The sequence below is a fragment of the Pleurodeles waltl genome, chromosome 4_2 (genome assembly GCF_031143425.1).
Source record: "Pleurodeles waltl isolate 20211129_DDA chromosome 4_2, aPleWal1.hap1.20221129, whole genome shotgun sequence".
In the NCBI taxonomy this organism is placed as follows: domain Eukaryota; kingdom Metazoa; phylum Chordata; class Amphibia; order Caudata; family Salamandridae; genus Pleurodeles; species Pleurodeles waltl.
The window spans coordinates 532,774,504-532,790,820 of NC_090443.1; the positions used below are offsets into that span (position 1 = coordinate 532,774,504).

Consider the following 16,317-nt stretch of genomic DNA (forward strand, 5'->3'; position numbering starts at 1 on the left):
TATTTTCCAAGCTCATTCTCATCCTATCTAATATTTGTTGCTCACGTTTCCTGAATATTGACAGTTTCCAATTCTTCAAGAAGAGGATGCTTTCACACACATGTATTCCATTCCCCCATTTTTCAAAAACTGTCCTGAACATGCTAGTGCTGCAGTAAATTTTAGATGTCAGCCCAGAATATGAAAGTTGCTGTTGAAGAATTGTTGCCAAGTCCCACTTTTGAGACCACAAATAGTTTTACAGCTTCAACAAAGTTTCACCTAAAAACAAATTTAAATATTATTTGTGATATATTACAGTTGCATTTCAGAGCTTCATGGCCAAATGCATCACTATGCGCTGCTCTACTTAGATACTTTTCAGACAGAACTAAATTAGCAATAATAGCAGTTAAAAGGCAGATGTGAAGATCTTAACAGTGACACACTGCACGGCTCAGTGTTACCTTCGGGTAGTTGAGGAGGGCTTGTGGGTGGAATGACAATGCTGGCTGAGGTAAAAATGAAAGATCCAGTCCAGGCACCATAACTCCGGGTTGTTACTCCATTGCGTGTGGATTCCTGGTAGCTGCTTTGTCCCGGTCGCTTCTCCATTCTCACTCTGCCCCCAGCATTGCTGACTTTCCCCACATTGATTGCGGCTCTGCAGATGGAAGAGTCCTGATGGAAAAGCAGCATTGGTTATGAAATGTGACATTTGACATTTATTTCCTCCTTCATGCTGCCAATGTTTGTTTAATGTGCCATATTTCCTGCAAGATGCAAAATATAAAAAAATTAAAAAATCAACACATCAGATGGATGTGGACAACAAAATAAACTTACGTCTGTGTAGACATCAGTCCCCCAAACTGTGACTTCTTGTTTTAGGCATCCTTCTGGACAAATAACTCTAGAAGAGAAGACAGAAATACCAGTGAGCGTTGTATATTCGCACCATATGCCAGATTCAATCAACATAATACTTTAGGATTAATTTACGAAGCAAAAGTGGCACACTCCCCCACCGGACTGTCATTTTTTTAATGCTCTAATGGCGCAGGGTGCCAGCCCATATTTTCAAGGCCACTCAAAGCCACCTTGCGTGCGTTTTCATCGCCTTGTAAATATGGACCCCTTTCATGCATAACACTGTGTGAAAAGGGCATTCCATGGGTGTTGCTGTGGGTTAGCACGCAACACCCCTGGAACCCAATGCATTTCCAGGTTTACAATTTTGGGAATACATCAGATTCCTACGCCATCTCAGGGGTGGGGTTAAAGTTGCGCAACGGAGAGAAATAAAATTACTTTTCCCTTTTTCTCCTCTTTCTATGTGTGCTGCATTGTGCAACACACTTAGAATGATGAAAATGCCATTAGTGATTGTTTATGTGTAGGAAGGCGTCCCTCCCTGCACACAAACAATCATCCCTGCAATGCAGACACCCTTGCATCATGGTGCAAGGGTGCCTGCACTGGTGCTAGGCAGCAATTTATGTGGCAGAACTGGGGACAAGAACAGAAATGCACCGTATCTTATAGCTATGGCACATTCCTGCCCTATTGTTTTGATGCAGGGCGGTACTGCAAAAAGGCTTGCGGTGCCGCCCTGCGCCAAAACTAAGTAAATAAGCTCCTTTGTCTCTTAAAGTAGCACCTATTCGGCTGTTATCCTACCTTTCTGCTTGTACCTTGAATTCAGCTTTTGAGCAAACATATACTACTGCTGTTTTTTAATAGTTTCCTACAGGGAATCAATCTTCAGAGCCATGATTTGCAGGCCACAGCAACTGCACTGGTGGTGACCAGAACTCTAATGGGGATATTTACCTGTGTGGGATTCCCAAAGGAGATAGTGTCTGACAGAGGCACTAACTTCATGTCTGCATACATGAAGTCTATGTAGGATGCGTGTGGTGTAACCTAAAAGTTCACCACACCCTATCACCCCCAATTTAATGGTCTTGTGGAGAGATTCAACAAGACTTTGAAAGGCATGATCACTGGCCTCCCTGAGGCCCTGAGGTGTAAGTGGGATGTCCTCTTACCATGCCTTCTCTTTGCTTGCAGAGAGGTACCCCAGAAGGGGGTGGGGTTCAGTCCCTTTGAGCTTCTCTATAGGTACCCTGACAGGGGACCCTTAAGCATTGTCACAGAGGGATTGGAGAAATTTCCAAAAGCACTCCCTCAGGATGTGGTCAGCTAAATGCTGGCCCTCCGCAACCAGATGCACTGCTTTTGGAAAACGGCCAAAAGTAACCTTGAAGCCAGTCAAGAGGTAATGAAACGCTGGTATGACCAAAAGGCCACCCTGGTAGAGTTTCAGCCTGGAGACCTAGTTTGGGTAATGGAGCCAGTAGAGCCTAGAGCTCTCCAGGACCACTGGTCTGGCCCATTTGAAGTAAAGGAGCACTTACCTAGTGGTGCCAGCCCATATTTTCAAGGCCACTCAAAGCCACCTTGCGTGGGTTTTCATGGTCTTGTAAATATGGACCCCTTTCATGCATAACACTGTGTGAAAAGGGCGTTCCATGGGTAATGCTGTGGGTTGGCACGCAGCACCCCTGTAATCCAATGCATTTCCAGGTTTGCAAGTGTGGGAATACGTCAGATTCCTATGCTATCTCATGCACCGCTTTTGGAAAATGGCCAAAAGTAACCTTGAAGCCAGTCAAGAGGTAATGAAACGCTGGTATGACCAAAAGGCCACCCTGGTAGAGTTTCAGCCTGGAGGGAAAGTGTGGGTAATAGAGCCGGTAGAGCCTAAAGCTCTCCAGGACCACTGGTCTGGCCCAGACCTCCAATCCCCTAGGAACCCCCTAAGGGTGCTCCATGTCAACCGACTGAAGCCTCACTTTGAGAGGACAGAAGTCAACATGCTTCTAGTGACAGATGAGGGTATGGAGGAGGAGAGTGAATCTCTCCCGACCTACTCGCTGCCAAGGAAGGTGATGGGTCAGTGGAGGGTATCATTCTCTCTGACTCCCTGACCCTAGACCAGAGAGGGGGTGCTACCAGTTACTGGAACAGTACTCCTCCCAGTTTCCACTCACCCCTGAACTCACACACTTGTGTGTCTGTGATATTGACATGGGAGACAGTCCCCCTGTAAAGAACAAAATGTACCGGTTGTCAGACTAGGTGAAGGCCAGCATCAAAGAGGAAGTCTCCAATATGTTGGCTCTAGGGGTTATTGAGAAGTCTATTAGTCCCTGGGCCAGCTCTGTGGTGCTGGTACCCAAGGCTGCTGCACCCGGTGCCAAGCCAAAACTTTGGTTCTGCGTGGACTACCGGGGTCTCAATTCAGTCACATGGACTGATGCTCACCCCATCCCCTGAGCTGATGAGTTCGTAGACAGACTCGGCGCTGCCAAATTCCTTAGTACTTTTGACTTCACATCAGGGTGCTGGCAGATCGCCTTGAATGAGGGGGCTAAAGAGAGATCGGCATTTTGCACACCTGAGGGCCATTACCAATTCCAGGTGATGCCCTTTGGGTTTAAAAATGCCCCTGCTACCTTCCAACGGTTTGTTAACGGGGTCCTAGCTGGCAAGGATGCCTTCAGCGCAGCCTACCTGGACGACATTGCCGTCTACAGTGACAGCTGGGAGGAACGCCTGCACCATCCCAAGGAGGTGCTTCAGGCTCTGCAACAGGCAGGCCTGACCATCAAGGCCAGTAAGTGCCAGATTGGCGGGGTTCCGTGGTGTACTTGGGACACCTAGTAGGTGGTGGCAAGGTGCAGCCCCTCCAGGCCAAGATTGAAACTATCTAGGCCTGGCAACCACCTAGAACCCAAACAGAGGTGAGAGTTTTCTTAGGCCTCACTGGATATTACCGCAGATTTGTCAAGGGCTATGGAACCATGGTGACACCTTTGACAGAACTCACATCCAAAAAGCAACCTAGGTTGGTGAATTGGACAGAGGCTTGTGAGAAAGCCTTTGACTTCCTGAAGGAAGCCATGTGTATGGCCCCCATGCTCAAGGCTCCTGACTACTCCAAGGAATTTATCCTGCAGACAGACGCTTCAGAGCCTGGCATATGGGCAGTCCTAGCACAGCTAAATGAGGAGGGCCTAGACCAACCAGTAGTCTTTATTAGCAGAAGACTATTACCACGGGAACTGAGGTGGAGTGCTATTGAAAGAGAAGCATTTGCTGTGGTCTGGGCACTGAAGAAGCTGAGACCATACCTGTTTGGGACTCACTTCCAGGTTCAGACAGACCACAGGCCCCTCAGACGGCTCATGCAGATGAGGGATGAGAATCCTAAACTCTTGAGGTGGTCCATTTCCCTACAGGGGATGGACTTTATGGTGGAGCATTGCCCAGAGATTGACAATGCCAAAGCTGATGGTCTCTCCAGATACTTCGCCTTAGCGATGAGAGCTCCCAGGAGGTTGGGTAGCTCTCCCCACTTTCAGCTTGGAGAGGACACATGTTAGACCTGACAGCCTTAGGGTGGTCACCCCTAACTTTTTGCCTGCCTCCCTCCACTTTTGAGATACTGTTTTTGCTGCTTTTTAGACTCTGAGCACTTTACCACTGCTACCCAGTGCTAAAGCGCATATGCTCTCTCCCTTTAAACATGGTAAGATTGGATCACACCCAATTGGGCTATTTAATTTACTTATACGTCCCTAGTAGAGTGCACTATATGTGCCCAGGGCCTGTAGATTAAAAGATAGTAGTGGGCCTGCAGCACTGATTGTGCCACTTACTTCAGTAGCCCCTTAACCTTGTCTCAGGCCTGCCATTGCAAGGCCTGTGTGTGCAGTTTCACTGCCAATTCGACTTGGCATTTGAAAATACTTGCCAAGCCTAAACCTCCCCTGTTTCTACATATAAGTCACCTCTAAGGTGTGCCCTAGGTAACCCCTAAGGCAAGGTGCTGTGTAGGTAAAAGGCAGGACATGTACCTGTGTAGTTTACATGTCCTTCTAGTGTAAAACTCCTAAATTAGTTTTTGCACTACTTTGAGGCCTGCTCCCTTCATAGGCTAACATTGGGACTGCCCTCACACACTGTTTGAGTAGTAGCTGCTGATCTGAAAGGAGTAGGAAGGTCATATTTAGTGCGGCCAGAATGTTAATACAAAATCCTGCTGACTGGTGAAGTTGGATTTAATATTAGTATTTTAGAAATGCCACTTTTAGAAAGTGAGCATTTCTCTGCACTTAAGTCTTTCTGTGCCTTACAATCCACGTCTGGCTGGGTTTAGTTGACAGCTCCTTGCGCATTCACTCAGACACACCCCAAAGACAGGATACTCAGCCTCACTTGCATGGATCGGCATTTTGAATGGGTCTTCCTGGGCTGGGAGGGTGGAGGGCCTGCTCTCACACAAAGGACTGCCACAACCCCTACTGGGACCCTGGCAGACAGGGTTGAACTGAAAGGGGACCTGGGTCACTTCTAAGCTACTCTTTGAAGTCTCTCCCACTTCAAAGGCACATTTGGGTATAAAAACAGGACCTCTGCCCTACCACCTCAGACACTTCCTGGAGAAGAGACCTGAATCAGAACCTGCACCCTGACAAGAAGAACTGCCTGGCTGCCTAAAGGACTCACCTGACTGCTTTCTGAAGAGGACTGCTGTCTTTCTGTTGCCCTGCTGACTTGCTGATCTTTTGCTTTGCTGCAGAAGTGCTCTCCAGGGACTTGGATAGAACTTGCCTCCTGTTCCCTGAAGTCTCAGGATCAAAAAGACTTCTCTCCTGCAGCTGAAATCCCCCTGAGGCAAAAATTTGCAGCACCGCCTGCCAGGAACGATGTACAGCCTGTTCGCAGTTCAAAATTCACCACACGCCGAGTCTGGAACAACGCAGACCGACTTTGAGACAGAAGATCGATGCAGTGCCAGCGACGCGACCAGAACTTCGACGCACGGCCCTACTGGATTGACGCAAGCTGACTCAGAACGATGCCGCCTGACTTCCTGAGAGGAATCGACTCAGCGCCTGCCGCCCGGAAGAAAATTCCGCGGATCGCCTACCGGAATCACAGCAGCCCCTGTGATTTCGCTCTGCAAGCCCAGGATTCCATGCATCGTCCCCGTGTCGTCTGTAAACCCCACAACCCGAAGAGGATCCAAGTCCACGTGACTGGGTTGTTTTACCATAATGACAGAAATTTACAGTTGGTGTCCAAAAGTGGGTCAGGTGAAGCAACAGCATATGATGTTTCAGTTACCCTAAGTAATGGTGCACAATACCACTATTTTAAGATATTGATAAGTCTGGTAACATTTTAGGACAAATTTTCAGTTTCACATTAGTTATGCAATAGTGGCCTTCACAGAATATTCCTCTGGTACACCTTGTGTCCACTGCAACCCACTCTAAGGTTTTGTTTCCAATGAGGATGATGTAATTAGCCAGTGAAGGTTGGCTATATAATGGTATTGTGCTGCATCGGCACAGCAGACGGTGAGCTTTGTGAGGTTGCTGGGCAGGGGGACACAAGCACTGCCCATGCCAAGTGCATGGGCAGTACAGGGACCCCCCTGTGGACCCAGCACCTGTTCTCCACCAGCCTTTTCATGAAGGTGAAACTGCAATGAAAAGGCTGAAAGAGAACCAGGTCGTAATCAGGAGGGCAGCGTTGACTTCAGCGCCACCCTGGCTGATCACAACCTCCACCACCATCAGCCTGTCGAGATCGAAGATCCCGGCAGAGATGGTAGTAGGTTGGCGAGTCTGCCAGCCAACCTCGTATTGTGGCAGTCCGACTGCCACAACTGCAGCAGTCTGACAGGCACCACAAGTAATCAGGCTATTAGTTTTAGAAAATATGAATTTATGTGAAATGATTTTTATAGACTCTGAAATAGAAATGAATACGAATCGGTAATGTAGTTCTTTTGTATAATGTAAGGTGCAGCACATTTTTACTCACTCTGCTGTACTTTGAGTTAGTTGCCTTGCAGTGGTGCTGCACTGAACAGGAACTGAGGAAAAAGAAGAATTTTAATACAATGTGAGCTTGGCTGAAAACATCAACTTTCATCAAAGCTTTTAAGAGTGCAATGCCACAAATTTGGTGAACATTTCACATTTGAAGTGCTAGAAGTACTTTAAAGAGAACCACGGAACAACCAATTCTTTGCCATTGAAAGACGAAATATTTTCCAAGCTCATTCTCATCCAATGTATTATTTGTTGCTAACGTTTCCTGAATATTGACAGTTTCCAATTCTTCAAGAAGAGGATGCTTTCACACACATGTATTCCATTCCCCCAATTTTCAAAAACTGTCCTGAACATGCTAGTGCTGCAGTAAATTTTAGATGTCAGCCCAGAATATGAAAGTTGCTGTTGACGAATTGTTGCCAAGTCCCACTTTTCAGACCACAAATAGTTTTACAGCTTCAACAAAGTTTCACCTAAAAACAAATGTAAATATTATTTGTGATATATTACAGTTGCATTTCAGAGCTTCATGGCCAAATGCATCACTATGCGCTACTCTACTTAGATACTTTTCAGACAGAACTAAATTAGCAATAATAGTAGTTAAAAGGCAGATGTGAAGATCTTAACAGTGACACACTGCGCGGCTCAGTGTTACCTTCGGGTAGTTGAAGAGGGCTTGTGGATGGAATGACAATGCTGGCTGAGGTAAAAATGAAAGATCCAGCCCAGGCACCATAACTCCGGGTTGTTACTCCATTGCGTGTGGATTCCTGGTAGCTGCTTTGTCCCGGCCGCTTCTCCATTCTCACTCTGCCCCCAGCATTGCTGACTTTCCCCACATTGATTGCGGCTCTGCAGATGGAAGAGTCCTGATGGAGAAGCAGCATTGGTTATGAAATGTGACATTTCACATTTATTTCCTCCTTCATGCTGCCAATGTTTATTTAATGTGCCATATTGCCTGCAAGGTGCAAAAAATAAAAAAAAAAATCAACACATCAGATGGATGTGGACAACAAAATAAACTTACGTCTGTGTAGACATCAGTCCCCCAAACTGTGACTTCCTGTTTTAGGCATCCTTCTGGACAAATAACTCTAGAAGAGAAGAGAGAAATACCAGTGAGCGTTGTATATTTGCACCATATGCCAGATTCAATCAACATAATACTTTAGGATTCATTTACGAAGCAAAAGTGGCACACTCCCCCACCGGAGTGTCATTTTTTTAATGCTGTAATGCTGCAGGGTGACAGCCCATATTTTCAAGGCCACTCAAAGCCACATTGGGTGGGTTTTCATGGTCTTGTAAATATGGACCCCTTTCATGCATAACACTGTGTGAAAAGGGCGTTCCATGGTGTTGCTGTGGGTTAGCACGCAGCACCCCTGGAATCCAATGCATTTCCAGGTTTGCAAGTCTGGGAATACGTCAGATTCCTATGCTATCTCATGCACCGCTTTTGGAAAATGGCCAAAAGTAATCTTGAAGCCAGTCAAGAGGTAATGAAACGCTGGTATGACCAGAAAGCCACCCTGGTAGAGTTTCAGCCTGGAGACAAAGTGTGGGTTATAGAGCCAGTAGAGCCTAGAGCTCTCCAGGACCACTGGTCTGGCCCAGACCTCCAATCCCCTAGGAACCCCCTAAGGGTGCTCCATGTCAACCGACTGAAGCCTCACTTTGAGAGGACCGAAGTCAACATGCTTCTGGTGACAGATGAGGGTATGGAAGAGGAGAGTGAACCTCTCCACGACCTCCTCGCTGCCAAGGAAGGTGATGGGTCAGTGGAGGGTGTCATTCTCTCTGACTCCCTGACCCTAGACCAGAGAGGGACTGCTACCAGTTACTGGAACAGTACTCCTCCCAGTTTTCACTCACCCCTGAACTCACACACTGGTATGTCTGTGATATTGACATGGGAGACAGTCCCCCTGTAAAGAACAAAGGGGCATATTTATAGTCTGTTTGCGCCAAATGTGCATCAAAATTTTTGACGCACAATCGGCGCAAACCCTGCCCCATATTTATACTTTGACGTCCGACCCCGCGGGCGTCAAAATTCCACCATGTGCGTTATTTTTTGGAAGGGGGAACCAGCCTTGCGTTAATTATATGCAAGGTAGGTGTTCCCTTCCAAAAAATGACTTTAAGGCCTGTGCCCCTTATTTATACTCTGATGTCATTTTGACGCACAGGAGGGGGCAGGCCTTAAAAAACAGCACACGGCCTGATGGGCGCCGCTTTTTAACGCCTGGGTCAGGGCAGGCGTTAAGGGACCTGTGGGCTCGGAAGGAGCCCAGAGGTGCCCTCCCCTGCCCCCAGGGACACCCCCTGCCACCCTTGCCCATCCCAGGAGGACACCCAAGGATGGAGGGACCCATCCCAGGGAAGGAAAGGTAAGTTTGGGTAAGCATTTTTTCCGATTTTTTTTGTGGCATAGGGGGCCTGATTTGGGCCCCCCTACATGCCACTATGCCCAATGACCATGCCCAGGGGACATAAGTCCCCTGGGCATGGCCATTGGGCAAGGGGGCATGACTCCTGTCTTTGCTAAGACAGGAGTCATGTCAATGGAGGTTGGGCGTAAAAAAAAATGGCGCAAATCTGGTTTGAGGCCTGAATTTTGCCTCAGACCTGACTTGCACCGTTTTTTGACGCACAACCCCCATTTTCCCGTACGCCGGCGCTGCCTGGTGTGAGTCTTTTTTTTTTACGCACACGAATCCTCAGCGCCGGCTTACGTCATTCCATTAATAAGGCGCCCGCATGGCGCGTTGGAATGGCGTTAGCCTGCGGTAACATTTTTGACGCCCAACTGCTTGGCGCAGTTGTGCGTCAAAAAGTATAAATATGTGCCAAAATGTACAGGTTGTCAGACTAGGTGAAGGCCAGCATCAAAGAGGAAGTCTCCAATATGTTGGCTCTAGGGGTTATTGAGAAGTCTATTAGTCCCTGGGCCAGCTCTGTGGTGCTGGTACCCAAGGCTGCTGCACCCGGTGCCAAGCCAAAACTTTGGTTCTGCGTGGACTACAGGGGTCTCAATTCAGTCACATGGACTGATGCTCACCCCATCCCCTGAGCTGATGAGTTCGTAGACAGACTCAGCGCTGCCAAATTCCTCAGTACTTTTTACTTCATATCAGGATGCTGGCAGATCGCCTTGAATGAGGGGGCTAAAGAGAGATCGGCATTTTGCACACCTGTGGGCCATTACCAATTCCAGGTGATGCCCTTTTGGTTTAAAAATGCCCCTGCTACCTTCCAACGGTTTGTTAACGGGGTCCTAGCTTGCAAGGATGCCTTCTGCGCAGCCTACCTGGACGACATTGCCGTCTACAGTGACAGCTGGGAGGAACGCCTGCACCACCTGAAGGAGGTGCTTCATGCTTTGCAACAGGCAGGCCTGACCATCAAGGCCAGTAAGTGCCAGATTGGGCAGGGTTCTGTGGTGTACTTGGGACACCTAGTAGGTGGTGGCAAGGTGCAGCTCCTCCAGGCCAAGATTGAAACTATCTAGGCCTGGCAACCACCTAGAACCCAAACAGAGGTGAGAGTTTTCTTAGGCCTCACTGGATATTACCGCAGATTTGTCAAGGGCTATGGAACCATGGTGACACCCTTGACAGAACTCACATCCAAAAAGCAACCTAGGTTGTTGAATTGGACAGAGGCTTGTGAGAAAGCCTTTGACTCCCTGAAGGAAGCCATGTGCACAGCCCCCATGCTCAAGGCTCCTGACTACTCCAAGGAATTTATCATGCAGACAGACGCTTCAGAGCATGGCATATGGGCGGTCCTAGCACAGCTAAATGAGGAGGGCCTAAACCAACCAGTAGTCTTTATTAGCAGAAGACTATTACCACGGGAACAGAGGTGGAGTGCTATTGAAAGAGAAGCATTTGCTGTGGTCTGGGCACTGAAGAAGCTGAGACCATACCTGTTTGGGACTCACTTCCGGGTTCAGACAGACCACAGGCCCCTCAGACGGCTCATGCAGATGAGGGATGAGAATCCTAAACTCTTGATGTGGTTCATTTCCCTACAGGGGATGGACTTTATGGTGGAGCATCACCCAGAGATTGACAATGCCAATGCTGATGGTCTCTCCAGATACTTCCGCCTTAGCGATGAGAGCTCCCAGGAGGTTGGGTAGCTCTCCCCACTTTCAGCTGGGGGGGGACGCATGTTAGACCTGACAGCCTTAGGGTGGTCACTCCTAACTTTTTGCCTGCCTCCCTCCACTTTTGAGATACTGTGTTTGCTGCTTTTTAGACTCTGCGCACTTTACCACTGCTAGCTAGCGCTAAAGCGCATATGCTCTCTCCCTTTAAACATGGTAGCATTGGATCACACCCAATTGGGCTATTTAATTTACTTATAAGTCCCTAGTAGAGTGCACTATATTTGCCCAGGGCCTGTAGATTAAAAGTTACTAGTGGGCCTGCAGCACTGGTTGTGCCACCCACTTCAGTAGCCCCTTAACCTTGTCTTAGGCCTGCCATTGCAAGGCCTGTGTGTGCAGTTTCACTGCCAATTCGACTTGGCACTTGAAAATACTTGCCAAGCCTAAAACTCCCCTGTTTCTACATATAAGTCACCTCTAAGGTGTGCCCTAGGTAACCCATAAGGCAAGGTGCTTTGTAGGTAAAAGGCAGGACATTTACCTGTGTAGTTTACATGTCCTGCTAGTGTAAAACTCCTAAATTAGTTTTTGCACTACTGTGAGGCCTGCTCCCTTCATAGGCTAACATTGGGACTGCCCTCACACACTGTTTGAGTAGTAGCTGCTGATCTGAAAGGAGTAGGAAGGTCATATTTAGTGTGGCCAGATGTTAATACAAAATCCTGCTGACTGGTGAAGTTGGATTTAATATTAGTATTTTAGAAATGCCACTTTTAGAAAGTGAGCATTTCTCTGCACTTAAGTCTTTCTGTGCCTTACAATCCACGTCTGGCTGGGTTTAGTTGACAGCTCCTTGCGCATTCACTCAGACACACCCCAAAGACAGGATACTCAGCCTCACTTGCATACATCGGCATTTTGAATGGGTCTTCCTGGGCTGGGAGGGTGGAGGGCCTGCTCTCACACAGAGGACTGCCACAACCCCTACTGGGACCCTGGCAGACAGGGTTGAACTGAAAGGGGGCCTGGGTCACTTCCAAGCTACTCTTTGAAGTCTCTCCCACTTCAAAGGCACATTTGGGTATAAAAACAGGGCCTCTGCCCTACCACCTCAGACACTTCCTGGAGAAGAGACCTGAATCAAAACCTGCACCCTGACCAGAAGAACTGCCTGGCTGCCTAAAGGACTCACCTGACTGCTTTCTGAAGAGGACTGCTGTCTTTCTGTTGCACTGCTGACTTGCTGCTCTTTTGCTTTGCTGCAGAAGTGCTCTCCAAGGACTTGGACAGAGCTTGCCTCCTGTTCCCTGAAGTCTCAGGATCAAAAAGACTTCTCTCCAGCAGCTGAAATCCCCCTGAGGCAAATATTTGCAGCACCGCCTGCCAGGAACGATGCACAGCCTGCTCGCAGTTCAAAATTCACCACACGCCGAGTCTGGAACGATGCAGCCCGACTTTGCGACAGAAGATCGATGCAGTGCCAGCGACGCGACCGGAACTTCGACGTACGGCCCTACTGGATTGACGCAAGCTGACTCAGAACGATGCCGCCTGACTTCCTGAGAGGAATCGACACAGCGCCTGCCGTCCGGAAGAAAATTCCACGCATCGCCTACCGGAATCACAGCAGCCCCTGTGAATTCGCTCTGCAAGCCCAGGATTCCATGCATCGTCCCCGGGGAGTCTGAAAACCCCACAACCCGAAGAGGATCTAAGTCTGCATGCCAGAAATCGACGCACCGTCTTCCCCACGTGGAAAAAGGACGGCGCAAGTTCATTTGCGGAAGGGCGAAACCGACGCACACTCACCGTTTTCTATGCATCTCCTCCTCTGCGGTCCCTTGCGAGGATTTTCAGTGCAAACCAGGTACTTTGCCCTGCAAGCGACACTCGGGCCCATATTTATACTTTTTTAGCACCGCATTTGCACAGCTTTTGGACGCAGAAGCGGAGCAAACTTACAAAACACAATTGTATTTTGTAAGTTTGCACTGCGTAGCGTAAAAAAATGACACAAATGCAGCACTAAAAAAGTATAAATATGGGCCTTATTGTTTCTAGGAGAACTTAAGACACTTTTTATTGCTTTTACAGTAATATTTCAACTCTAAGACATTTGATATCACTTTCAGTGATATCCCTGCCTTTGCTTATTTCATCTTTAATCGTTTTGACCTGCATTTATCCAGATAAATATTATGTATTTTTCTAAACACTGTGTGTTGTGTTTTTGTGGTGTTATATTGTGGTATTGTATGATCTATTGCACAAATACTTCACACATTGCCTTCTAAGTTAAGCCTGACTGCTCAGTGCCAAGCTACCAGAGGGTGGGCACAGTATAGTTTGGATTGTGTGTGACTTACCCTGACTAGAGTGAGGGTCCTTCCTTGGACAGGGTGTAACCTGACTGCCAACAATGACCCCATTTCTAACAGCCGGAGACCACCCTTTTTCTAAAAGCAGCTCAGAATCATCAGTGGATCCATCCATGGATTTGTCTGAGATTTTGTTTCTTAAAAAAATGCTTTTTAGCCCTACCAGACCCTACCCTGGCCCCTTTTATTTTTTTTTAAATCTTTTTTGTGGGACTCCCAAAATGGTTGTTAACACTTCTTTGTTGAAGTACTGGCAGCCAATCAGATATCAGTATGGGAGCCTTAGCATCCACTGAGATATCTATATTTTTTAAACTTTAATATCTCAAAAACATCTGAACAGATGTACACCAAATCACTCTCTTTGGACGAAGAGCTAGCTTTCTGCCAAATTTGGTGTAATTCCATCCAGTGGTTCATGTTGTGGTGTTTAAAATCCCTTTGGAGAAATGAATGAGGAAAATGCATTTTGGGACACTCCTTCTTCTCTGCCCCCGTTTGACAGATCTCCCTGAAACGTTTAAGACAGCAGATAAATTGAGCAGAATATATGTTTTAAAAATGTCATGAAGATTCGTCAAGCAGCACTAAAGTTATTGGCAGAACAAAAAACTCTCAGTCTATAGAGATTAGGTCATTAATATAACTACCTACTGGCGACTGCCTGTAGGTTTTACACATAAGCTTAAATTTAAGTTACACAAATGATTCCTCTGAATGTAATCTTGAGTACTGTATTTGCCCATCTGGGCAAATAGATCTTTATACACTGAATTACCACAATATAACTTTTGCTGCAAATTGCAATTCCTTGTATCTCGCCTCAACTATATTTGATGTATATATTCATATACTTATGTAGTCTTATGCAATATTACTGCATTTGTAATGCATTGCATTGCATATTTCAATCTGATTATATATATTATTTATCCACTCTAAAATGGTGCCAATTGTTTGGGATTATGTTGAGTCTTTTGTCGCTGCTTATTTTATGTACATACACAGTGTTCAAAGTTATGTGATCAAGGCTGTGGTGACGGCTGAAACACCTCTGTTATTCTGAGTAAACACCTGACACCTGCAGTCCAAGTGAGCGTGGTCATTCCAGCTGAGAGTTTATTTATATATTTGTGTTCATGTAAGCATTTATTAATGCACAGTTTTATAAATTATTTATATATTTTTTAATTTACATTATATTAAATTTATGTTAAAATATTTAAGATTTACTATTTTAAACTATTTATATTAAAATGCATCATTTTGTATGTTTTTTATTGATATTAGTGTAAAATGATAATTCCCCTCCCCCAACAATATTTTTTTACTTACCATTATAAGTATAGGGAAATGATAGTTTTGGAATTGATATTTTTGACACAATATTTTTGTTCCAAAATATTGTTTGGTCCAATATTATGTCAGTGATTTGCCTTTTAAAGAATCACTACATACTGCTGCATTGCAATAATTTCAAATATAAAACTTTACTACTGAAAAAGGAATACCAACGAAGATATGCAACCAAACTACTAGTAGAGGTTTGATCTGTGACCTAATATGGCAGCACAAATAGAAAGAAATTCCTTTTTTGTATTGCCACCCTTTAAGAGATGCCATTTGAAAGCTGAATGGGTTGTTTTACCATAATGACAGAAATTTACAGTTGGTGTCCAAAAGTGGGTCAGGTGAAGCAACAGCTTATGATGTTTCAGTTACCCTAAGTAATGGTGCACAATACCACTATTTTAAGATATTGATAAGTCTGGTAACATTTTAGGACAAATATTCAGTTTCACATTAGTTATGCGATAGTGGCCTTCACAGAATATTCCTCTGGTACACCTTGTGTCCACTGCAACCCACTCTAAGGTTTTGTTTCCAATGAGGATGATGTAATTAGCCAGTGAAGGTTGGCTATATAATGGTATTGTGCTGCATCGTCTGGGCACCAAGGGCCAGATGAAGAGTTTGGCGGACAGAAGGACCCGTCCCTCGAACTTCTGACCGGGAGGTTGCCCCCATACTGACTACCTCCACGCCAGGCCCATTACGACTTTCCCCCTGGACTGATGGATGGAAATCAAGGATTCTGTCCGTCAGCCCAGCGGGAAAGTGGGGCAGCATTGTCATTGGATCGTAATTGCGCCAGCTGCAATGTTGCCGCCTGCAGGGTGCACCAGCATCCTCGCAATGCTCACTGTCTGCACAGCAGACAGTGAGCTTTGTGAGGTTGCTGGGCAGGAGGACACAAGCACTGCCCATGCCAAGTGCATGGGCAGTACAGGGACCCCCCTGTGGACCCAGCACCTGTTCTCTACCAGCCTTTTCATGGAGGTGAAACTGCAATGAAAAGGCTGAGAGAGAACCAGTTCGTAATCAGGAGGGCGGCGTTGACTCCAGCGCCACCCTGGCTGATCACAACCTCCACCACCATCACCCTGTCGAGATCGAAGATCCCGGCAGAGATGGTAGTAGGTTGGCCAGTCTGCCAGCCAACCTCGTATTGTGGCGGTCCGACTGCCACAACTGCGGCGGTCTGACAGCCACCACAAGTAATCAGGCTATTAGTTTTAGAAAATATGAATTTACGTGAAATTATTTTTATAGACTCTGAAATAGAAATGAATACGAATAGGTAATGTAGTGCTTTTGTATAATGTAAGGTGCAGCACATTTGTACTCACTCTGCTGTACTTTGATTTAGTTGCCTTGCTGTGGTGGTGCACTGAACAGGAACTGAGGAAAAAGAAGACATTTACTACATTGTGAGCTTGGCTGAAAACATCAACTTTCATCAAAGCTTTTAAGAGTGCAATGCCACAAATTTGGTGAAAATTTCACATTTGAAGTGCTAGAAGTCCTTTAAAGAGTACCACGTAACAACCAATACTTTGCCATTGAAAGACGAAAT

General features: G+C 46.4%; 1 protein-coding gene across 4 annotated transcripts in view; it reads right to left on the reverse strand.

Moving 5' to 3' along the window:
- LOC138293061 (uncharacterized) overlaps positions 1-16,317 on the reverse strand; it is a 289,136-nt gene that overhangs the window by 121,916 nt on the left and 150,903 nt on the right. For 3 of the 4 annotated variants that reach the window (XM_069232058.1, XM_069232057.1, XM_069232056.1), the window contains 6 exons: positions 16,091-16,142; positions 7,930-7,996; positions 7,555-7,768; positions 6,883-6,934; positions 826-892; positions 447-660 (listed from right to left, as the gene is read on the reverse strand). In XM_069232058.1, coding sequence (XP_069088159.1) covers positions 447-660; positions 826-892; positions 6,883-6,934; positions 7,555-7,768; positions 7,930-7,996; positions 16,091-16,142 — 666 coding nt within the window. The remainder of the gene's footprint in view (positions 1-446; positions 661-825; positions 893-6,882; positions 6,935-7,554; positions 7,769-7,929; positions 7,997-16,090; positions 16,143-16,317) is intronic. The other variant, XM_069232059.1, reaches the window with a different exon arrangement.